This window comes from Pogona vitticeps, chromosome 5 (assembly GCF_051106095.1).
Source record: "Pogona vitticeps strain Pit_001003342236 chromosome 5, PviZW2.1, whole genome shotgun sequence".
Taxonomy (NCBI): Eukaryota; Metazoa; Chordata; class Lepidosauria; order Squamata; family Agamidae; genus Pogona; species Pogona vitticeps.
Genome location: NC_135787.1, coordinates 45440485 through 45464909, shown reverse-complemented (window position 1 = coordinate 45464909; position 24425 = coordinate 45440485). Strand labels below are relative to the sequence as shown.

The window sequence follows — 24425 nt, the reverse complement described above, 5'->3', positions numbered from 1 at the left end:
CAGATGGACAATATCGAAATCAGATTGATTATATTCTCTGCAGCCAAAGATGGAGAAGCTCTATACAGTCAGCAAAAACAAGACCTGGAGCTGACTGCAGCTCTGATCATCAGCTTCTCATAGCAAAATTCAAGCTTAGACTGAAGAGAGTAGGAAAAACCACTGGGCCACTCAGGTATAATCTAAACCAAATCCCTTATGAATACACAGTGGAAGTAAAGAACAGATTTAAGGAACTAGATTTGGTGGACAGAGTGCCTGAAGAACTATGGATGGAGGCTCGTAACGTTGTACAGGAGGCAGCAACGAAAACCATTCCAAAGAAAAGGAAATGCAAGAAAGCAAAGTGGCTGTCCAACGAGGCCTTAGAAATAGCAGAGAGGAGAAGGGAAGCAAAATGCAAGGGAGATAGGGAAAGTTACAGAAAATTGAATGCAGACTTCCAAAGAATAGCAAGGAGAGACAAGAGGGCCTTCTTAAATGAACAATGCAAAGAAATAGAGGAAGATAACAGAAAAGGAAAGACCAGAGATCTGTTCAGGAAAATTGGAGATATTAGAGGAACATTTTGCGCAAAGATGAACATGATAAAAGACAAAAATGGGAGGGACCTAACAGAAGCAGAAGACGTCAAGAAGAGGTGGCAAGAATACACAGAGGAATTATATCAGAAAGATTTGGATATCCCGGACAACCCAGACAATGTAGTTGCTGACCTTGAGCCAGACATCCTGGAGAGCGAAGTCAAGTGGGCCTTAGAAAGCCTGGCTAACAACAAGGCCAGTGGAGGTGATGGCATTCCAGTTGAACTATTTAAAATCTTGAAAGATGATGCTGTTAAGGTGCTACATTCAATATGCCAGCAAGTTTGGAAAACTCAACAGTGGCCAGAGGATTGGAAAAGATCAGTCTACATCCCAATCCCAAAGAAAGGCAGTGCCAAAGAATGCTCCAACTACCGCACAATTGCACTCATTTCACACGCTAGCAAGGTTATGCTCAAAATCCTCCAAGGTAGGCTTCAGCAGTATGTGGACCGAGAACTCCCAGAAGTACAAGCTGGATTCCGAAGAGGCAGAGGAATTCGAGACCAAATTGCTAACTTGCGCTGGATTATGGAGAAAGCCAGAGAGTTCCAGAAAAATATCTACTTCTGCTTCATTGACTATGCGAAAGCCTTTGACTGTGTGGACCACAGCAAACTATGGCAAGTTCTTAAAGAAATGGGAGTGCCTGACCACTTTATCTGTCTCCTGAGAAACCTATATGTGGGACAGGAAGCAACAGTCAGAACTGGTCATGGAACAACTGAGTGGTTCAAAATTGGGAAAGGAGTACGGCAAGGCTGTATATTGTCCCCCAGCTTATTTAACTTGTATGCAGAATACATCATGCGGAAGGCTGGACTGGAAGAAGCCCAAGCCGGAATTAAGATTGCCGGAAGAAATATCAACAACCTCCGATATGCAGATGATACCACTCTGATGGCAGAAAGTGAGGAGGAATTGAAGAACCTTGTAATGAGAGTGAAAGAGGAGAGTGCAAAAAACGGTCTGAAACTCAACATCAAAAAAACTAAGATCATGGCCACTGGTCCCATCACCTCCTGGGAAATAGAAGGGGAAGATATGGAGGCAGTGTCAAATTTTATTTTCCTGGGCTCCATGATCACTGCAGATGGAGACAGCAGCCCCGAAATTAAAAGACGCCTTCTTCTTGGGAGGAAAGTGATGACAAATCTTGACAGCATCTTGAAAAGCAGAGACATCACCTTGCCAACAAAAGTCCGAATAGTCAAAGCTATGTTTTTTCCTGTCGTGATGTATGGAAGTGAGAGCTGGACCATAAAGAAAGCAGACCGCCGAAGAATTGATGCCTTTGAATTGTGGTGCTGGAGGAGACTCTTGAGAGTTCCCTGGACTGCAAAGAGAACAAACCTATCAGTTCTAAAGGAAATCAACCCTGAGTGCTCACTGGAAGGACAGATCCTGAAGCTGAGGCTCCAGTACTTTGGCCATCTCATGAGAAGAAAAGAGTCCTTGGAAAAAACCCTGATGTTAGGAAGGTGTGACGGCAAGAGGAGAAGGGGATGACCGAGGATGAGATGGCTGGACAGTGTCTGCGAAGCAACCAACATGAACCTGACACAACTCCGGGAGGCAGTAGAAGACAGGAGGGCCTGGCGTGCTCTGGTCCATGGGGTCACGAAGAGTCGGACATGACTAAACGACTAAACGGAAAGAAGCTGCAGGACAGATGTTGCCAGTGCATTGACTTCCTGGGGGAATATGTAGAATAGTGTGGCAGTTACAGCTTCCTAGCTCAATTTTTTCTGGGAAAGGCTCAATACTTATCAGCACCCCCTCACAATTACTGCCCAAAAACCTAAATATCTGGCCCTAGTTTAAAATCAATTCTGGGCCTTTACTATTCTGTAGGGCTGTTGTTTGTGCAGTTCTGAAATGATCTCACCATGTTTTTCGATATCAATATTTTTGTAAATATTATAGTTGCAATATCTTCCATGAACCTCTAGTAGCCTTTAACAGCATAATAGCTTGTTCTGTGTCTCCATTTTAGTTTCCTTTTTTAAAGTCTCCTTGCAGTTCTATGACTTTGTAGACAATTTAGTTTAGCTCAGAAAAAAGGGGATAGGATGAGCTCATGTTTAAACGTATAATCAGCAGACATCAATGGATCAATGGTGGCTGGCATCCATCATGGTTTGTGGATTGAAGGCACAACGGGATCTTGGTTTTTAAATATATAATATCCTCCCCCTCCCCAGTTGCTTCAGGCCTGCTATAGATCCATCTGACATCAACTCATCAGTCTGATTTGGTCTGGGATTTGAGATTTGTCCAAAGTGTTTGTACAGCCCAAGATTAAACCCCACATAGGGAAGTTGTGTGGGAGAATGTGTGCATGGCGCAGAGGGATGAGTGTAACCAAGAGATTACCATAGATAGTATTTGGATCTGTGATCAAAGAGCAAGCAGAGAGAAAATCTCTTCTTACAAAACAGTTCTGTATCACCTTGGGATATTCTCACTATAAGCAACTGAAAAGTCATGGATAAAATAAGACTTTGTATTGGGATGCCATGAACTCAATACAGCCACTTTTATTTATTCATTAATGACCCAAGAAACATTTGCCCTGCCTTCAGTCTTCCCACTTATGGCTATCACCATAACCATAATTCTGGGAATGAGCTCGGGGTCAAATGAGTTGCAGCTCCACTGCCTACTGATGTAAAAAGAAAGGGATTGAAAGTGAGAATGGACTTGCATCCAGCAATCCAGCCATTTATGGCCTACAGTTCAAAATGATGCTTCACTTCTCCCCATGCCATCTGCTTCGGCACAGTGCCAGGCTGATAGCTGCTGCCACAAAGGCACCCAGGCAAGATGTTTTGCAAGCATATTGTTGCTGGGTGTCAAGAGTGACATGCCAATGCTCAGCACGCTTTCCCAGCTTGCTTCTGTTTTGTGTGCTTAGAAGGTGTCCAAAATACTAGAAACAAGCCAGAAGACTGGGGGAGGTACCTGATGGTTTGGCGCTGAGCCCTGTTAAGACTTGGCAGCTGTTCTATGTAGATCTATAGTGGAAACCAACTAAGAAGTCACTGAGAGTAGTTTTGCATGGTCACTTCCTGAACCAACATCTGTAGTTCTTGTGTATGTATGTGCAAGTGTTCCCTGCTGCATATCTAGCAAAACAAGCCAAAGGATCAAATAGCAGCTATTTTGCCAACAGCCTTAGAAACTCAGTTCCAGGCGTTTTTTAGCCAAGTTATATCCAACCCTTTATCCAGAGAGCTCACAATATATAAGTTGTGTGTGTGTGAAGGGGGGAGATTTTATGAAACAGAGCAGGGCAACATACTAGTTTTGTGTGTGTGTGTGTGTGTGTGTGTGTGTGTGTGTGTGTGTGTGTTCCATAATCGACAGTGGCTGAACTCCAGTAGCAAGTTGCAACTAAAGTAGACCCATTGAATCAGTGGTATCTGTGAGCCAACATATCCATAAGTTCCACTGTTTCCATGGGCCTACTCTAGTTGTGATTTACCACTAGATTTCAGTCAGTATTTTGGACTCTTCTTTGGGTAATGACTCATATATGGATTGCCTTGAGGAGCATTTGCACTTCAAAATGTTACACCACACCACTGTGTATATAACACTAGAGAAGAGCTGGGTAGAGAGTTGCCATTTGGGCAGCCAATAATGTGTTTGTTTTTTTGTTTTGTTTTGTTTTGTTTTTGGTCATTTGATGTAGCCCTCCTCTAAATCTACCAGTTAAAACATGACTTACTGCAAACAAAAATTAAACCAACCAGCAACATAAATCCGTAGCCAAGACTATTTAGGGGTGCTGCCAAGAGGTTTCTATGTTGTTCAGCAAAGCAGCACAGGAGAAAGAAGAATGAAAGAAACTGTGTTGTTTGCAAGCCTCACTGTGGACTTGAAGGGTGTGCATGTGTATGGAAACTGGCATGTATTCCCACAGTTAGAGTATATGGCTAATGTAAAATATGAACTCCCATCATTCGCATATGACAAAATCCCGTTCTTGAGAAATTCTGTGGTGAGCAATGCGTACTCTATGTTATGCTCATCTTGCAGACAGAAGCAGCTGCAAGGCCAGATGACTTCTTAGACCTTTTGCTGTGAATCACTCTGTTCTGTTTTGTGAATTGTCTTTCTTCCTAGGTGTGGTGCAGTCTGAGGACAAGGTCACCTGTAATGAGTAGTTACATTTCGAATGTGGGTCATATATATCAGTTAGAGTGGAAACTCAAGCCAGGTGTACTGTAGAGCAGTGGTTCTTAACCTTGAGTTATTTTGGACTGCAACTCCCAGAAGCTTTCATCACCAGCCGTGCTGGCTGGGATTTCTGGGAGTTGCAGTTCAAAAACACCTGAGTAACCCAAGGTTAAGAACCACTGCTGTAGAGTATACTTATTAAGATCATTCAGAAGCCGAACTTCAGCCTAGTGCTCATTGCAGTGAGCTCCTTCATGTTGCAGAAGAGAAGGAGGAAGACCAGTGCTTTTTCTGGTTCTCCTGCCCCTATATTACAAAAGTGGATGACTTTTGGAAATTTGGAGGCCTTCACCCACCAAAGGTAACAAACCCCACTATATTGGTTGAACATTGTTTGCAAGTTTAAAGGTAGTGCATCTAGAAGACATCTAGCAGTGAAATTCTTGTAAACAAGGCACACAGGGAGTATGCATCTTGTTTTAATGTAAAAGCAGAGGGTTTTGTTTTCCCCATCCCACTGCTGGCATTTCAACAGCAACTTTGATGCAATGGGAACGTGAATGAATGTGCGCATGAACAGTGGGGGACACTTGTGGCATGTGGACCGTGTATTGTCCACCTGAGCAGGAGTCTAAGGGCACATGATGCTGAAGATAAGCAGGTGTGGTCAGTGTCTGGTTGAGTTCCATGACAGAATAAAAATCGATTATAGCTGCACTAAATATATAGTGGCTTTAGCTGCCAGATGGGCGGTATAGAAATGAAATTAAATACATACGTACGTACATATGTACGTACATAAACATTTGCCTTTTGCTACCCCATCTTCTCCAGCATTTCACAAACTGAAACTGAGGATTTGGTGTGCATGAAGTGATGAGGTTGTGGTCAGAATTTGGAAAGCCTGTAGCATAGCCAACCTACCTTGTTTCCCTGAAAATAAGTTAGGGTCTTATATTAATTTTTGCTCCAAAAAACACATTAGGGCTTATTTTCAAGGGATTTTTTTTTCATGTACAACAACCTACATTTATTCAAATACGGTCATTTCATCTTCTTCTGGTTGCTGCACAATGGTGGAGTGCGGGGTTTCACTTCACTGGGGCTTATTTTTGGGGTAGGGCTTATATTACGAGCATCCTAAAATCATACTAGGGCTTATTTTCAGGTTAGGTCCTATTTTCGGGAAAACAGGGTAGTTCCATATGTCTTCACTGCAGGAACAGAAAGTAAGTGCAGATAGATTGCCGCACAATAAACAACAAGGCATTTAGAGTATAATGTCCATGGTTCTGCTCATTTGCACCAACAAGAGGACTCTGATCTCACTTTTTTTACTAAGGAAAAATCAGTCACAGAAGTAAATGCCCATAGTACTTAAGCAGAGTACAAAAGAGAGTACTTCTGAATATGTATAGTTCTGCTTCCCAGTGTACAACAGCAGCTTCCCTTTCTCCCTATAAGCACTGGATTTAAGGAAATATATTTTATGATCATTGGTGGCTTGCTTTAGTTAAATCTTTGAGGTGAAAAATAATCAGTCGACTCTAATATCAAAAAGGGACTTTTAAAAGATTTGAGCTTCCACTTTGAGTGCTCTAGGCAAGCAAGTGGGGGAAAAACAAGAATGGCTAGTTCTCCGTTTGTTTTCTAGCCTTCCAGCCTTACAACCAGTGCCGGTGCCCATCTGCCCTTGTGTCATTTGCTCCTGAGACCCTGCTGCTCTTCTACCCAGGCCTCTCTGGGGAGCCTACACCCTGTTTTGCCCCTCAGATTAAACCTCCAGAAAAATCTCCTTTGAACAAAGCTCCACCCTGATGCTGGTCCCAATCTTGCTGGAACTTGTACCTTCAGAGATCTGTCTGCTTGGCCCTGACATGTGAAAGAAGAGCTGAAATGCACACGTCTGGAATTTGAATTTCAGGGAGGAGGCCAAGAGCAGAAGACCTGAAGTTGCTATGAATATGATACTGCTGTTGCATTCCCATCAGAGGTGCAGCTTGGTAATTTTACACTCTACACACTGGCCCGGGGGGGGGGGGGGCTTTAGCAACCTATTTGTAATATTCAGTTGTGGGGCACAAATGAACCTTTCTGTCTTCTCTCCCAATATTCCATGTTTCCAAACTGTTTCTATTTATCTGATATGGAACGTACTGACCAACTCTGTTTCTGTATGCTGATCTCCCCTTCCCTAAAAAGAAATCTGATCATGTGCAGTTTTACATTTTAAACTCAGTGGCTGAAATCCTGTTGTGCAACTGCACAGTCGTAAATGGTGATAATGTGACCAGCCACAGACATTACTCTTCCTATTGCCCTTCAGGTTCTGAAGCTTCTAGGGATCTCTTCCTACCTGAGGAAGCCTTTGGAAACCTTGAAAATGGGGGATCCTTTAATGCCAGAAAATCACCTCTGATGGTCCTGATCCTGGTGGTGGGACCAGCAGCAGCAATTTTCAGAATGAATGTCATTTAAGGCTATGGAGTTGTGCAACAGAATTTCAGCCATTGAAACCAAAGCATAATCATAATCAGAGGAATAGATGTGACATTTGCTTCTGCTGCTCTCATCCATGAGTTTTCTTGGGAATGTGTATTCTGTTGTAGAAAAGGAGATTATTTTTCTAATTTTATTGGTTTATTTGGATTTATATACCATCTTAGTGTGCAAACAATCAAGGCAGTGTACAGCCTTGAAACTATTTAGAAGTCCGAATTTTGAAAATGCACTTTTAAAACATATTTATAAGGCAGTGAGAGCAAGTGGGAACTGATGGCAGTGTACTCCACACTTTGGAAGCAACATGAACCAAAGCCTTCTCTCCATGCGCATCCAGCAAGCCTCTGAAGTCTTACTAAATTTTAGCAACTGGGCAGGTTCTTACTGAGACAAGCCAGTCTCTTAGATAATTGTGCTTAAAGGAAGCCTGGGGAACTGGCAGAGTAGAAAAGAGTTGTCCCTTAGCACTGCAGAATCAGTGGGATTTTCCTCTGACACACAGCTGCTTTTAAACTGTGTTTTAAAAGTGTGAGATTCTACTGTAACTCTCTCTGATGTCGCATCTAGTTATAACTCAGTGATTAATGGAAGGCACTCTGCATACGCTAGCATAATTTCTCACTCTCATTTTGTATGTACGCGGTTATCTAGGATTCCAGAACCATAAACAGGGCGAGGCCACTGCGACAGCTTTGCTAAAAAACACCAAAATATAGAGGTCACTGAAATCTAGCAGTAAAATCTGCTAGCGGGTGTTAGGAAAATAAATGGGGACTACTCCTGTTCCTATTCAATTTCCTAGTCCCCCCCCCCTTTCTTTTTAGAAAGCATCAACTTTCTCTTCCTGGGGGTGGGGAGGCAATACCACTCTCTCCTCCTGCTCATCCTCCCCCAGGCAGTTGTGTCCATGCCTGGAGGCCGAGACGGTGGGAGGGGTTGCCAACATTGCAAGTCACAGCTCCCTAGCATTCATCTATCTATTCCAAGGCTCAACACAATAATGCAAGCTGTGGTGAAGCCAGCTATTGAACTCTGGCCAAACTCCTTCTGTCTTTATTACTTATCTCGTGGAGAAAGTGTGAGGTTATCAGCTTTTAGCACCTTGATCTGGGAAGATTGGTTTGTTAAGCAAGTTTGGCAGCCAGCCTCAGTGTACCTACTGGGAAGTAAATTCAGAGGAGATCAGCATAGTTTACTACTCAGTAACTGTGTTTAGAGTTAGTCGGTTTGTCATCTAAATTTCTTCTTTAGCAATTTCCTTCTCCTTTCTGCTTGGCGTGTCTCTTTGTTTCAGGGCTGTTATCGAGTCAAGCAACCTGATATATGCTTGAGCCACTAATAAACAAACAACTGGCTCAGTTGTTAGCTGGCAGATTAATACTAGGATTGTAAATCCATTAACAAGCTGGCCAGTAAATGAATCATTGACCTATTTCTCAGAGATAATAGCTGAGAAACTGTAACTGATGACCTATAAAAGAGGCAATTTTTAAGAAAGATTAATCGCTCCAGCTGCACAGAGCCAAGAAAGATTAGTTACCTCTTGGGTTTCGACTAATCAAAGTGGGGGGAGCCTCTTTAGAATGTACTTTCTGGCTCTTTTGCCAGCCAGCAGTTTTAGTTCAGACTGAGGATGGAGGCATACGCTATGTACATGATGAATTTGTGCTACATGCTCTGATAACCCAGGATATTTTTGGTGCAACTGGCGTACAAGTAACTTGCCTGCTACTTTTTCTGGATTGAAACAGCTCTAGATGGGAGGGCTGAGAGTTCTAATAAATAAATAACAAAATAAAATTTAAAAATCCTTTTCCAAGCTCTATTTCTATTAAGGGGCATCTATACCATCTGCTTTATAGGAAATCAGAAACCATGACATGGATTCTGGATAAAACAATTAATCAGAAAAGTCAGAGCCAGTTTATATATTATGACTGCCACCCCCCGCAATTGGGTATTGTGTAGGTATGTGCTTAAGTGTAAGAGAGGGACTGAGAACCAGGATCTCATAGTATGAATTACAGTCCAAAAGAAACTTGACATCCAGAATATAATTAGAATTTTCACAGATGTTGACATGACACGTGCTTTTTCAGTCAATGACCCTCTGAATTTGTGTTGCTTTCAGGTTGATCTAGTAAAACCAGGGAAAAAGAAGCAAAGAAATAACAGCCACCCTCCCTATTAATCTCAACATTTCTTTCTGCCAGTAGTGCTGTCCTGTAAGAGTCACCTTCATTTCCTTGTAGCTGCTTTCTAGTGTTCCTAACACTTTCATTGTGTCTGTTTTCCTCCCTGGCTGACAGAGAAGGTCTTAACCGTGAACATCTGTGTACAACTGCTTCCCCTAAGGCAGCTGTGCTTTCTCCCGCTTTTTTGTGTCATTGTTTAAATAAAAATATGTATAATGTAATAATATCCAAGGCTACTGCTTTTTAAAATCAACATGCAGCATTACACAAGCGCTCACAAGTTCTCTCTGGATATAATATGCTGCTCTAAACAAACTTTAATCTTGTGATACACTGAACAGTTCATGGAATATGCTTTTTTTATTTTAAAGCAACCTTGCCTTTGGGTCTTTTACGAAGTGGATGAAACTTTGTTCTCCCTTTCAGGATGTTACATTCACATTTGTATATCCAACAGAAACATACCAATTAGCAATGCCGATTTAAAATATTATTTCCAAGTCTGCTACAGTAGACAATTGTGTCGTTTCAATAACATATCCAGAAAGACCATTTTTCTTGAAGTTATTTGAACTTTGGGGTTTGGGTATTCTGCTAGCTTATGCACACACGGCACTGTTTGCATTTAAGGGGCAAGGGTGTCTCTATAAATGTGGTCCTTACACGACTGAGTCAGGAAGTTGGCTTGGAAAAAGAGGAATGTAGTGATCTGCCTCATACCAAGACAGAGCTTTCGTCCATTTAGCTTGGCACTTTCTATTTGACCTGCATTGCTCTCCATGGTTTCCACACAGGTGTCTTTCTCAGCCCTACAAAATGCTGGGAATTAAACCTGGGGTATATTGCATGCAAAGCGTCTACTTGACTACTGAGCTGTTTCCCTATTGACTGGGAATTCTGGGACTTGCAGTTCCCAAAGTTATTTTTTGAGCTCTGGTTCTGAAGCAGTAGTCTTACATCTGCTAGAATCCAGTGTCTAGCCTTGGTCAAAAATGGTAACCTATTAGTTCTTTTTCTTGTTCCTTTCCTACTGCAGGTTAGATTTCATTAAGGGTACTCCAACTTTGGGTGTGGCCATCTAAACAGGGATGGAAAAATATTTTTATATATTATATATTATATATGTTAATATTAAAATATCAGTAGTAATCTGAGAGTTGGTAATCTTATAAAAATCTTCTAATTAGCAATCCAAATAATCCCAGCTACTAATCCATAGTGGGAATTTTTGTAGAGTTTTCAATTTTTGGTAACATTCCCTTTTGCTATAAAGTAGACGTACAGAGATCTACAGACTAGAATTGCTACAAGTTTCCCAGAGTCCACTCCTTAACTTGCACTTGCAGTCTCAATAACTCACTCTGAGACATTTGTAGTAGAAAGAAACCATATCTTTACTTATACTTGCTTACAGACTTATGCATGCTGCTTTCTTTACTGCACATATACTGGCACCCAACTTTCTTTATGTATTTAAGGATGTGCTATGTTTAAGGAACATTTAAGGACCTTTCAGAACAAGGTAAAATCCCAAGGCAGCTTACAAAAGCTAGTTAAAACAACATACAATGTTTTTATAAAAGAAAAAGGAATACATTGCTGGTATATCACAGGATATGCTCCCCAAAAATTTATACTATAACTTTAAGATTAGGAGTGGGAGTCTGAGGGGAGCCAACTGAGACAGGATCGGTGCACACAAGGAGCCAGAAAGGACAATAAGCAGTACAAATACATACATAGGGACCTCTATGGAATTATGTGTTGCTTTCTGGATCTCAGCTTCAAGCATACAATTATTTGAAGACACCCTAACTGCCATGTTAAAAGCTAACCCATACAGACAATTTATTCTATCCCCTTTTCTACTGAATGAATGCATGGTTTATCAGGATTTATGTCCACACTTATTTTTAAAAACTGTCTTCTCAATATCAGCATCTTTTAAAGAACTCTTCCAAAAATATTGCAGAAATATTTAATAGATGAGTTACTCTACTGGTTGTTTGGTTTTACTGCCAACTGAAAGCTTCCCACAGGGGAATTCTCACTACACACAAACTATTCTCTTTGAAATCAGCATCACTTAAAAAAACCTTCTTAAAATTTTTGCAGAAATATTTAAAACAATAACTTCTCTATTGGATTTTTTGTTTGTTTTTGAGTGGTGATTGAGCACAATTCAAAGCTCCTGACTAGAAAGCTGTTTCCATGTAAAATTCACCCCCACTACAAATCAATACAGGAAAAGTACCTAATTTTGAAGGTTTAAAAAGGTGTGGAAACCCATGGACAAAAGTACTGGATGAATTGAGATAAAGGGAATGGCGTGTGGGTACTATTAACTCAGTACTTTGAGAATAAATAAGTGGAACAGTCCTAAGAAAAATTATGTTTATATTAGCTAGAGAAATATGCTTGTAATATTGTAATCCAACTGAGAAAGGGTCAAGTTTTCAAACCAGAAGAAGGCTGCAAGATTCTGACACGGTCTAACCTCATTGCTGTTCTTCAGCTGAATCAGTGCTTTGAAAGCAACCTGTTGCAATCATTTCTCATTTGACAGGCCCAAACTGAATTACATCACTTCCTAAAAACAATCAAATGTTGTACATCTCCTTAAGGCATCTTACATATTCACCACGAAGGCAGGAAACAGGAAATGTGCATGTTCTGTAAAGTGAAGGAAGCATGAGAGCAGTATCGTACCTGGTCACAGAGAGGATAACATGCAAGAGCACCAGTTCGTGTTGTCTTTCCTTCTGTTACTGAGTGAAAGACTTCCCTGCTATGGTAAGTAGGGACATGCCCTTTTCATTGTATAGGAAAAAACTATGCACATACACTTCTATGCTGTGGGCTATACAACTGTTTCGAAGCGTCACGCCTAGAAAATGTGGATCCTTGTAAAGGCAGTTTGTACAAACTTGCCCTGTTTCTTTAAGCTTTGCTTCCCAACTCTGCTCGCTTTTCTCTCTGTGTATCCACTTTGAATGGGACGTCCTGTGTGTTAAGAGGTATCTGAAGCGTTTGTCTCTGACCCACTGCGAGTTGTGTGGTATGACTTTAAGACCTGTTTGTGTCTGAGTCTGCATGTTTCTAAGGCTGCAGTCATAGACGTGAGTAGCTGGAAGAAATCCCACTGAACTTAATGGCAGTTGTCTCTAAATAAATACGTATAATGAATGAGACAGCAACCTGTCAATTAACAACATATTATGATATATCTGATGACTATACTGATAGAAGCACCTAGAAATATCCAACATGCAAACTTGCTGTCTAGGGGTAGTGTCATTCAAGTAGTTTGTTTGTTTATTTCATTTTTTGTTTGTTTTCAGAGGACCACAAGAAATGGCTTCTTTCTAATTTCAAAACAATGAGAGAAAACAGTGCCCTAGCTTTACTTGTATGTATGTGAGGCTGTGTCTCTGATATATAGTTTAAGTAAGAGAGAGAGAGAGAAAGCTGTTGTTATGTTAGCTTTTAACCTACAAATTATATATTTATAAAAGGGCATATGCATATGCTGTCCCTAAATCCAGAAACTTTACACCACCTCCTCTGAAATGGGAGGGCTATTCCCTTGTATTAGGAGACTCAAGTCTAATTTCCCACAAAGGCTTGCTTTGCCACAGCACTCCAGGAAGTTAACTCGAGGTTTGTTTTCCCAGAGTTTTTCAATGCTTTAAATGTCAACACACATATCTCACAGATTTGTTTCTGCTTTACATTGCTGTACTGTTAAAAAAAGTACTTGCTCCTGGTCTCTGTTCACATTTACAGTAGAATCCTGTGCATATTTATCTAGATGTACTGTAAGTTCTACTAAATTCCTTGGAGGGTGTGATTATTCACTAGTCAGTACATTTGAGTTGTAGATGTAGAACTTAAGATATCAGTTCTTTTGGAAATGCTAGGATGAGCATGGGTGTAATCTGATTTTCTCAGTCTAGTGCCCTCCAGATGTGTCCAACTCCCATAATTACCTCATCATCATAGGGTGGAGGGAGTCAGAGCCCAACATATTTGCATGGTGAGAATTTGGTGAATGCTGACTTAAATCTTGATAAAATCCTAAACACAGGGAAACAAATGAAATCAGTAGCAAGGGGGAAACACTTGAAAACTCCAAAAAGATATGGAAAAAACTGTTGTTATGGAAGAATAGCATTTGAACCATCAGCCACTTATGCAAGATAACTTGAATGAAAGGATTTTTTTTTGTCTTAGACACATCTTTGCCTGGTAAGGTTTGGGCTCTTGGTGACACCTGACCTTTACAAGCATGGAGTACTTGTTAATTAGCCCATTCCTAATGCATAGTGAATACAAACTGGTTTTCAGATGGTCTTTGTGGAACTTTATAACATTGTTAATGTTCCTGTCAGTGGAGGAATCAATTTCTGAGATAAGATGACTCTGGTAATTGACACAACTGTTGCCTCTTCTACTGATTGCAACCAGTTCAGTTCTTTGTTGTTTCTTTCCTTTTCCCTGAGAAGTCTGGAGTGGTGAGAAACTAGATGTGATGCAGGTGGAGGGAAACACAGCATGCGCCTGGCTAAACCCAGGCTACAGTTCATCTGAAGATTCATTCACTGCAAAAGCGGTATACAGTACAGTACCTTTCAACAACATTGTATCAGCTCAGTATTGCATATGGGAGCTTTTATTAATAGTGAGGTCTCCAAAGAGAATTGATTCCGTCTTGTGAAGCCTGCTGTAGTTATTTTGCTGAGCATGGTTGGAAATGGAAAAAAAATATTTTTGGGGGGTGGGGACTTTACTTTCCAGAACAAAGAATGTGGTGGCACTGTAGGTTAAACCGCAAAAGCTTCTGTGCTGTAAGGTCAGAAGACCAGCAGTCGTAAGATCGAATCCACATGACAGAGTGAGCTCCCATTGCTTGTCTCAGCTTCTGCCAACCTAGCAGTTCGAAAGCATGTAAATGCAGTAGATAAATAGGTACCACCTCGGTGGGAAGGTAATGGCGTTCCGTGTCTATTCACGCTGGCCACGTGACCACAGAAACGGTCTTCGGACAAACACTGGCTCTATGGCTTGGGGACGGGGATGAGCACCACCCCCTAGAGTTGGACACGACTGGACTAAATGTCAAGGGGAACCTTTACCTTTACCTTACTTTCCAGAACCTCCAAGCAGGCATGTTTTTAGTTTCCTTTTATTATGAGGTGGTTTTAGTCTTTCTTTCTTTCTGTCTTTCTTTACATCTTTCTTTCTTTTACTTTCTTTCTTTGTCTTTCTTTTACTTTTTCTTTCTGTTTTTCTTTTACTTTCTTTCTGTCTTTCTTTTTTTCTGTCTTTCTGTCTTTATTGTGATGTTCACCATCCAGGGAACTAGGATTCTTGAGTGATATAATAATAAATAAATAAATGCATGGACTGTACTGGCTGCCATTTTGTTTCCAGGCTCGGTTTAAATATCTGGTCTTAACTTTTAGAAGCCTTAAACATATTGGATATTGGAAGTGTTATTTTCTTTTACATTGGGGTTGGTCTCCTATAGTCCATGGGCCACATGTCCATACCACTCATTTGTGTTCTTCCTGGACACACCACCCTGGACTCTCTTTGCCAACAATTTTTTGGGGGGGGGGCAGAAAACAGGTGCTATTCCTGAAATCCTTCAGAGTGGCAATTCTCCTTAAAAGCAAGGCTCAGCCCTCATGTGCCGTGTATTGGCCCTAACCATGAAAGGGGTTCTGTGGAACAGATACTGTAGTGGGCTTCCAATCCCTATCAGTTTGGTTGAGCTGCTGGAGTGACTTGCAATGGGTCTGGGGGCTGGAGCTCTGCTTCTTGTCCTGCCCGGTTGGTCATGAAGCTAGTGATATCTGCTTCAGAGGCACTCCTTTGGGTGATTATTGCTGGGGGGGGGGATTTTTCAGTAGCATCCAAAATATGGAACTCCATTCTTAGACTAATACGCCTACTACCTTAACAAGTAAAGAGTCAAAACTATTCTTCATAGAACTGTTGGATAGCTTAGTGGTTTAGGTACCTGGTTGTGGCACCAGAGTCTGGGAGTTTGATTCTCCACTGTGTCTCCTTGATAGGGGCTAGGCTCGATGATCCATAGGATCCCTTCCAGATCTGCAGTTCTAAAAAAAATTAAGAGATGTCAGCTGTGCTACTGCTGCCACATTCTTGCAAAAGACATGACATTTAGCTTATAAACATTAAAACTTTCTAAGGAAGTTGTTGCGAAAGTGAAACTCTAAAGACAGTAAAAAGAGTTCTTGCTCAGACAGGTTCCAAGTAACCTGACTATTTAATACTTACTAACTTTGAAAAATGTATGTGAGACTGGAGGTTTTTTTTTCTTTTCTTTTACTGTTCTGAACAAAACAGAAGCCTTTGAGATGAATATGGCTTCTGAGAAGTCAGAGTAGGTCTCTAATTTTGACATAGCCCAGTGCTGGAAGTCTTGATAGGCTGATGCCCAAGGTTTTTATTTTTTATTTTTTGGTCAATTGTGGTTTGAAAAATATTTCTAATATGGATCAGTACTGCTGGCCTGAATCTGCCTCAAATTGTCTGAAATGGTCAGAAAATACAATTGTTTGTACCATCCCCGGATTCCTGATCATCAATGCCATTGTTTGTATCATCTCCAAATCCTTGTTCATTAATGAAAGAGTAACAACACAGAACTTGCATGTTATAATTCTTGGAAACAAGAAAGAACGTAAGCCAAGCCCTGCTGGATCAGACTAGAAGCCCACCTAGTCCATCATTCTGTTCCCAACAATGACCAATCACATCCCTCTAGGGAATATCTTAGTAGCACATGAGGGCAGTGGCCTCCTCCCACTGTCATTTCCTAGCAAGCTGCTTTGCATCCTCCTCTTCTATATTGGGTGGAACAGAGTTTATGTCAGATTTCCCTAACCAGCTTTCTTCCAGATGTGTTGAACTCCATACATGCTATCCAGTATGGCTTATGCTCTGGCATTATGGAAGCCGGAGTGCAAAATGACTACAGAATTCCAAATTAGAAAAAAGCTGGTTTATGTTCACAGAATGGGATTTCCTACTTCTCTGCCATCCCTGCCCCCCCCCCCCCCAAATTTTTTTAGAATAGTATGCAAGAATTACAAAGAGAGGGGAAATAGCTGGCAATATCCTCCTCTTATGAATGGAAGAGTAATTAAGAGGATCCAAATCTGTTTTTTTTTTTTAAGTGGGCAAACAGGGTGGGAATGAAAACTCTGTAACTTCTGCCCTCTAACAATAGGATGTTCAAATTTACAACTTGTTCTACATTCTTTTGTTAAAGGGGGAAAATAATTTTGTTTAAAAACCCACATTGCTTTCTAATCTGCAGCATTAGAACAGGTATTTAAAAAAGAATCTTAAATACATTTTATAATTTAAAATTATTGAACTTTTTAGAGAACGAGCCACTTAATGGCTCAGTTGATCTGGGATTATTCCAGCTGATGAGTCAAATATCTGCATCATCTTGCCCTAACCTGCTATTTGGAAATACCTGGAGAGATGATACAACCAAGATTGACAAAAGTCAGTCAAAATAATGCCAAAGAGATAGGAAAATTAGCAAACAGCTATCAGAAACAATAATTTAGGAACCTGAAAACTTGCTTATTTGGACTGCAGTTCCTAGATTTGCACGGCCAGCATCATCGCCCCCAAAAAGACTTTTTCAAGCTCTGTTTGCCACTGGAAAGAAAGTGTGCCCAACAAGCCAGCAGAAAAGAGGTATGGCTGAAAACAGACTGGATATTGAGGGATGTCCGTCCAGCTGCAAATAGAATGGAGGCCCCCCCCGTCTTATCCTTCCTGGTTCCTGCAGTTTTTTTTTACACAGGAGTCACAGCTCTTTAAAAGCAGCTGCATCTTTCAGCTCTTAGAAAGTAAGCTAGGAAGGCTTCTATCTTCTTCCAGAGTCTGAGAGTAAGATGTGGAAAATAACTAGTTATTTGTAATTCATTTCTTTTTGCAACAATGACGGCATAGCTACATAGTTACTTTTATAAGTATAAAAGAGGTGGTTTGAAAAATGGTTATGTGGACTAACCGAACACCTCAAGTCAGCACAGCCATGGGTTGTGCTGGCTGGGCTGGCAGGTGGTGGTGGTCCTCTGGGTACAGGTGGTTGTGTCAGATAGATATCCATTATTGAGCTCTTATGTGTGGAGGAATGACCTTATCATCAGAAGACTGCGGTATTTGCAGCATATGCTGGGGTGGGGTATTCTCTCCGCTGCCACACAGCCTGTCATGTGGATGTCTAAACTAGCTGCTGCCTCAGGAGGGTGGAGGACACAACCCTGTCACCTGTTCTGAGGTATGATTTAACCACTCATCCAGTCCAAGTGTCTATATGGAATGTGGGAGGATGCCCTTTCATTCACCCCGGGCAGCAAAGTATCTTGGTCCAGCTCTGTATGTGTGACACTGTTTTAATTGATATGGCTGTTTTAATTTCCAAAGGTCCGAAAAACACATTTTCATTTCTCTGTGTTACACTGCAAGGAGAATATGGTGGTAGTGGTGGGGATAGGTTATGTCTTTTTTAAGATTTAGGCCTTTTTTTGGGGGGGGGTGGCATAGTTGCAGAATAAAGGTTTGGTAAACGCTGTTTTAGAAATGCAATTTTAGTGACTCTGAACATGCCACAACAATATGATTCCCTCCTAGAATTAGGAAAAGATAAATTTAATGTGCCTTGCTTTACGAACAGCTCAAAAAAGAGAAAGGCATTTGCTTACTTACCTACCACTCCCACCTTCCTGGCTTTCACTGTTGCATGCTTTCCTATTATAGGTAACTCCCAGCATGGGGAGAGTTCTTATTTTAAGAAACTGTTCTTTTCCTTCCGATCCATTAACATGATCATAATTAGTGTGGCCCGTGCATTATCAACACACTCCCAAGGTCCAGCCCACCCTTCCCCATCCTAGCCTCCTTCAGATTGTCAGGCTGCAAATCTCATCTTTCACAGTCAACCCCATATACTGAAGAGGTTGGTGGGACCCTGTCCTGGAACACCTCTGGAAGGTGCCAGATTGGAGTAGGCTGGCTTGGGATCTTCCCCCTACTGTGCCAGCGCTATACAGTATATTCTTCCTTGATGCCACTTTAATACACCATATCCAGTTTCCCTAAAGCAGGGGTCTCAAACTCAATTTACCTGGGGGCCGCTGGAGGCAAAGGCTGGGTGAGGCTGGGCCGCATCAGATTTTCCGCCAAGTGGAGCAAGAGCCCAAGGAAGCCGCCCAGGAGTTTCCTTAGCCTGGCTGGGGCTCCAAGGAGGAGTAGGAGTAGAAAGAGGAAGCACCGCTGGGTGCTGAGGTGGCCGCTGGCCGAGCTGGTGCTGGGGGTGCTGAGAGATAAAAAAGAGCCAGAGAGCCGCTTCCCTGGAAGAGGTGGCGGCGGCGGCGGCTGCTGTTGGCGGTGCTGTTGGAGGTGCTCTTTGAGGACAGGCTGGGAGTGAGCTCCGCCCTCAGGCATCGCTCAGCAGTAGCTCAGGGTCTTGGGGGAAAGGGCTGGCAGCGCACCTCGCTTGCCGGCTCTCCCCCAAGACAGTGCTTCTTGCACCCTCCATCTGGAACTGCAGCCGGTGAGCGAGGCTTGGCTTTTTTTTTTTTTGTACTCTTGACAGCAGAGGACATGTGGGCACTTCAGGGGGGCAGGCAAGGCGGAACCGCAAACTATCATCCAGCGGGCCACAAATGGCCTCCGGGCCGCATGTTTGAGATCCCTGCCCTAAAGATTTGGAAAGAGAATGATTTACACTTGTATCCCACTCAGAGCACAAGTACACTTTCTGAAAGGATTGAAGTCACTTTACAGAAACTCACATGATACAAGCTCTGGTGTGGTTTTTAAAAGTGGGCATTGGTCCCCTTTTTAAATAACACCAGAGCTTCCGTCTGGGCTGGCCAGTTCTTGTGGGGCTTCCCAGCTACTTTTGACACTGGGGCTTAACATGCAGCAGAAAACCCACAGATGCTGGAGCTGCCTCTCAGGAGAGAACAGTGTCGTTGGCCAGCCAGTGCCAGCAAGGCTCCTTGGACCCCTTGGCACTGGCCAGCTGTCAATGTTGCTTTTTCTGGGGGTGGGCAACTCCAGTGGCTCCTTGTTCCCCACTTCCTGGACCCCAGCATTGTCAATAGTGGCAGGAAGCCCTTGAGTGCTGGCTGGCTGGTGAGCTGACAACTACTGCTCCACATCCTGCAAGGATTTGAATTAAAGGAAGACATGCGAAACAGGCAGTTTTGTACCTATTTTCAGAAAGCACTGGATAATCTGTGATTTCTGCCCAAGCAAGGATGAGGAAGATGTGGCCATCCAAGTGTTGGTATCATCCATCATGATGCTGCTTGCCATCCAACATCTAGACTACCATACATTCCCTCATCCTGGTCCCTGGGCATTTAAGCTACCATGGAATTCTATTGAATACTAATAAGTCTGATTTCTCCCCCAGTGTTATCTGTAATGCAGTCACTGTTAAATTGCTTTTTTCACACATCTTTGTGACCTCATTTGACATGATGATGTCACTGTCAAGCACAGAGGGGGGAAGGTACTAGCAAGAGGCACGTAGATGGCAGACTTCTGAGATCTTTATGGATTTACAGCAGCAGCCAACTGTTGCTTATTTTTATCTTTCCTCCCCGACCCCTGCCTAGCAGTCTGGCAGCACAACTGGGAGAATGAAATGGCTTAGACTGAAGTTATTTTGGGAGCAATTAATTTATAAAGTGTCTGAAGTATGTGCTGCTCTTGAAGGCAGGAACAAATATTTACATCCTGCCAACCATAACATCAAGCTTTCGGAATGCCTTCTGAATTTGATACTTTGGAGAGAATTATCTATTATCAGTGTTCTTTCTTGGACAATACATGTGAGCAGAGAAGAAAGGGTTGCCTCCTATTCAGCAAGATAGCTGATTTATCCCAAGGTCCTCCACTGTGACTCAAGATCTTTGTCTTGAGTAGTTTCAAACAAATCTAGTTTATGTAAGTTATATGTGGATTGCTATTGCTGCTGCTGCTACTATGTGCTGTCAAGTTGCCTCCAACGTATGGTAACCCTGTGAATTAGCACAGTGGTTCTTAACCTTTGTTACTCAGGTGTTTTTGAACTGCAACTCCCAGAAACCCCAGCCAGCAGAGCTGATGGTGAAGGCTTCTGGGAGTTGCAGTCCAAAAACATCTGAGTAACAAAGGTAAAGAACCAGTGAATTAGCATTCTCTAGATGTCCTGTCCTCAACAGCCCTGCTCAGCTCTTGCAAACTCAAGCCTGTGGCTTCCTTTAGAGAGTCAATTCATCTCATGTTTGGTCTTCCTCTTTTCCTACTGCCCTCAACATTTCCCAGCATTATTGCCTTTTCCCGAGAGCCCTTCCGTCTTAATATGTGACCATAGTAAGACAGCTCTCCTCTGACACCATGTTTCAAATGAATCAATTTTCATCCTATCATTTTTTTTCCCACTTTCGGGCTTTTGCACCTGTATATAGTAATTGGGAATATAAGAGTATGAATTATCTTGGCCTTGGTCTCCAGTGACATTCTTAAATTTGATGATCCTTTTTGCTGCTTTTTCAAGTCTCAGTCTTCTTCTGATTTTTTGGTTGCAGTCCCCATTATGATTTATGACTAAACCAAGGAATACAAAATTTCGTCATTGTCAACAGCAATGTTTTTTAGTTCTTCAATCATTGTACTTTTTGTCTTCTTAACATTCAGCTACAATCCTGCTTTGGCATTTCTTCTTCTACTTTCTCAAAAAATTGTTTGAAGTCATTGTTGCTTTTTGCCGTTAAGATGATGTCACCTGCACATCTTAAGGTATTTGTTTCTTCCACCAATATTTACTCCATTGACTTCTGAATCTAATCCAGCTTTCAGTATATATTCTGCATAAAGGTTTGACAGGGAGATAAAATGCAGCCAGGTCTGACACCTTTGCCTATAGGAAACAATTCTGTCTCTCCATATTCTGTCCAAATCGTACCTACTTGTCTACAATGCAGGTTACACATCAGGACAATCAAGTGCTGAGACACGCCTATTTATTTCAAAACAATTCATAGCTCTTGATGAGTCACATAGTCAAAGGCTTTGCTGTAGTCTGTAAAGCTCAGGCTGCTCTCCTAAAATTCTTTGGTGTGCTCCAATATCCATGCTTGTCTAAAGAAGAAATGGCAAAATGGATGAATGATCCCCATGTGTTCATTTGCTGTTGTGGACATCAATCATCATCATCATCATCATCATCATCATCATCATCATCATCATCATCATCATGGATTGACACTTTGAACATAACACACCAGACACAGTAGTAACAGAATGAAGAAATGCCCAGATCACTGACATTGCAATTCTAGGAGATGCCAGAGTTGAAAATAAAGAACTGGAAAAACTAACAAAGTACAGAGACCTGGCAATCAAAACACTTCAGTGGTCCCTGTAGTCACTGGGGCTTTGGGAACAATATCAAGAAATTTCACACAGTACTATACTCTGTTGCAGATATCAGAAATCATACCATCAGAGCTACAAAAAAAGCAATATTAGGAACAGCATACATACTGAGCCGATATTTAACAGAAACTTAGGTTTTTGGTTAAAACTCTGTTATATAATACCAGTCAATGTTTTTATAATTTTGACTTTGGCTGGAGTTTACTACTACTACTACTACTACTACTACTACTACTACTACTACTACTACTACTACTACTACTACTACTACTAATAATAATAATAATAATAATAATAATAATAATAATAATAATAATAATAATAATAATAATAATAATAATAATAATACTAATACTACTAATACTACTAATACTACTAATACTACTAATACTACTAATAGACAAACTAAAATGCATTGAATAGGTCATTTGCATGAAACAGAGACTCATTGTCCAGTCCATTTGAACTTTGGTAAGTTGTACACCTGAGGAGGGAAGGAGTGTTGCTAATAGAAAGAGAATCAGACATTAGAAATGTTTGCTTGGCTACAGTAATTCTCCCTCCATGCTCAGTCTACACTTCTGCTCTCTCCAGCATAGGAGATAGTTGGGAGAGACCATCTCTTGTGTTCTCAAAGGCTTTCACAGAGGCGATCCGATAGTTGTTGTCTGTTCTCTTGTTTGTGCAGGATGAAAAGAAGAGAAGAAAGAGAAGCTAAATGACCAAAGAAGAAGATGGAGTCCAAAATAAAATGCCACTTTTTGAAATTACATGTGTAACAACTGATTTTTACTTTCAGTCCCCTAAGTAAAAGTGACAAGTAGCTATTGTTTCTCCTCATTTGACAGGCTCATCTACAACAATGGCAGAAGAAGCAAGTTCCGGGGATGGTCCATTGCTATCTACTACCATGGCCACATTGGGACTTACCTCTTCCGTTGCATTTTTGACAACTAGCGATCAAGATGGACAGGCCGCTGGCACCTCATTAGCAGAAGCAGAGGGTTCTGAAGTGGGAAGCACCACCACTACAGAACCTACTGATATGCAATCAGCAGGCTTGCATCCGGCTGTGATGTTTGGCGTCCCTGCAGCGCTGCTCTCCATCTTGTTAGTTCTGCTGGTCATCTTTATTGTCAGACGCCGGAACCAGAAACAATCTAAACAAGGTAATTCTTGGCATGCCTTGGGTAATGTTGCATGGATCTTTATGGGAAAGGCAAAGTTTGGACAAGTTACATTTTTGGACTCCAGCTTCCAAAAGCCATTAGCACTGTAGTTCCTGCCCCCCCCCCCAAAAGTCGCTTGTCCAAGGTAATGTTTGAATCAAATCGAAACTATATACTGTACAGTATTTTAATGAGTGTGTGAATGTGAAGCATCTATATTTGGCTGAAGGTGGGAATGGGCCAATATAACATGGATATACCAGTAATGCTGGAAGTTTATTCACAAGAAATTTCTGAAGTCTGGGGTGGGTTTTTTTGTTTTTTGACTCACTGAAAATAATAGGCTTGAATGAATCAGGCCTGCTGATAATAATCACAGCATGTCTCTCCCATCCATGGGCATCATGCACGTAGATTGCATGGTAGGACATAGATGATGCTCTAGAACCATGAGTGCACCAAAGTTTCTAATTATGAAGCCAAGGCTTGTGAGTATACCATTCTGTATGTGAAGAATCCATTCTTACCCTTCAGCTATCACACAAAGGGGCACTCTTGTGGACAGGTTTGGCAGGGTGTCAACCAACAAAGACTCCTAGTGCTTCTGCACATTCACTAAACATATGGTTGAAAGGGTGAGAAGACTTCAACCTTCTGTATAGATTTACCAGAATCTCACAATGGCTAAACCTGGGAAGGAATTGGGTACACCTAGCAACTCCACCCTCAATAGCAAACAGGCACCAGAGATGCTCGGAGGCAGCCTGCATGCACATCTTCTCTGATTCGGTGTCCATTGTGTTCTAGCCAACAGTAGGAAGATGCAAGGTGGCAAGACAGACTGGATGTTGCTCTGTGTAAGAGACCTCCAAGTGAGTGATGTGGTTCAACAAACTTGGGGGCTCAATGGAAGCCTTGTATTTTGGGGGGGTTTCGATTACCCCCTCCTAGGCTTTACCTCTTTCCATCCTGACTTGAAGCCATACACTCCTCCATCTCTCCAAGAGCTGAGCAAGCTGTTGCCATTGATGCACCAGTTCTTAGGGCTATGGAACTCTTCAGGAATAGTGTGCTGCTAGAGCTAAGCTCAAGGGCTACCAGTGTTTGCCTTGGCACATGGTCTCAGGTTTGGGGATCCCAGGGTCTCCAGTGGTATTAGGGGGCTACTGATTCCTTTTCTAGTACAGCTGCTTCCTAAAGCCTCATGCTTGTGTCTTACTTAATTCTGGATTTCTTGGATATGACAACGTCACAAATAGTAGGCATACATTTATGTCTTCAAATCATTTCTGGTCTCTCAA

At 41.8% G+C, this 24425-nt stretch overlaps 1 protein-coding gene across 4 annotated transcripts in view; it reads left to right on the top strand.

Moving 5' to 3' along the window:
- The first annotated feature begins 2307 nt into the window (after positions 1–2307).
- TMEM154 (transmembrane protein 154) overlaps positions 2308–24425 on the top strand; it is a 39560-nt gene continuing 17442 nt past the window's right edge. For 2 of the 4 annotated variants that reach the window (XM_078394781.1, XM_020781341.3), the window contains exons 1-3: positions 2308–5130; positions 12033–12259; positions 22804–23124. In XM_078394781.1, the coding sequence (XP_078250907.1) occupies positions 12196–12259; positions 22804–23124 (385 nt within the window). In that variant the 5' untranslated portion in view covers positions 2308–5130; positions 12033–12195. Of the gene's footprint in view, positions 5131–12032; positions 12260–12500; positions 12586–22803; positions 23125–24425 lie in introns of those variants that run through there. The other 2 variants (XM_020781344.3, XM_020781345.3) reach the window with 2 other exon arrangements.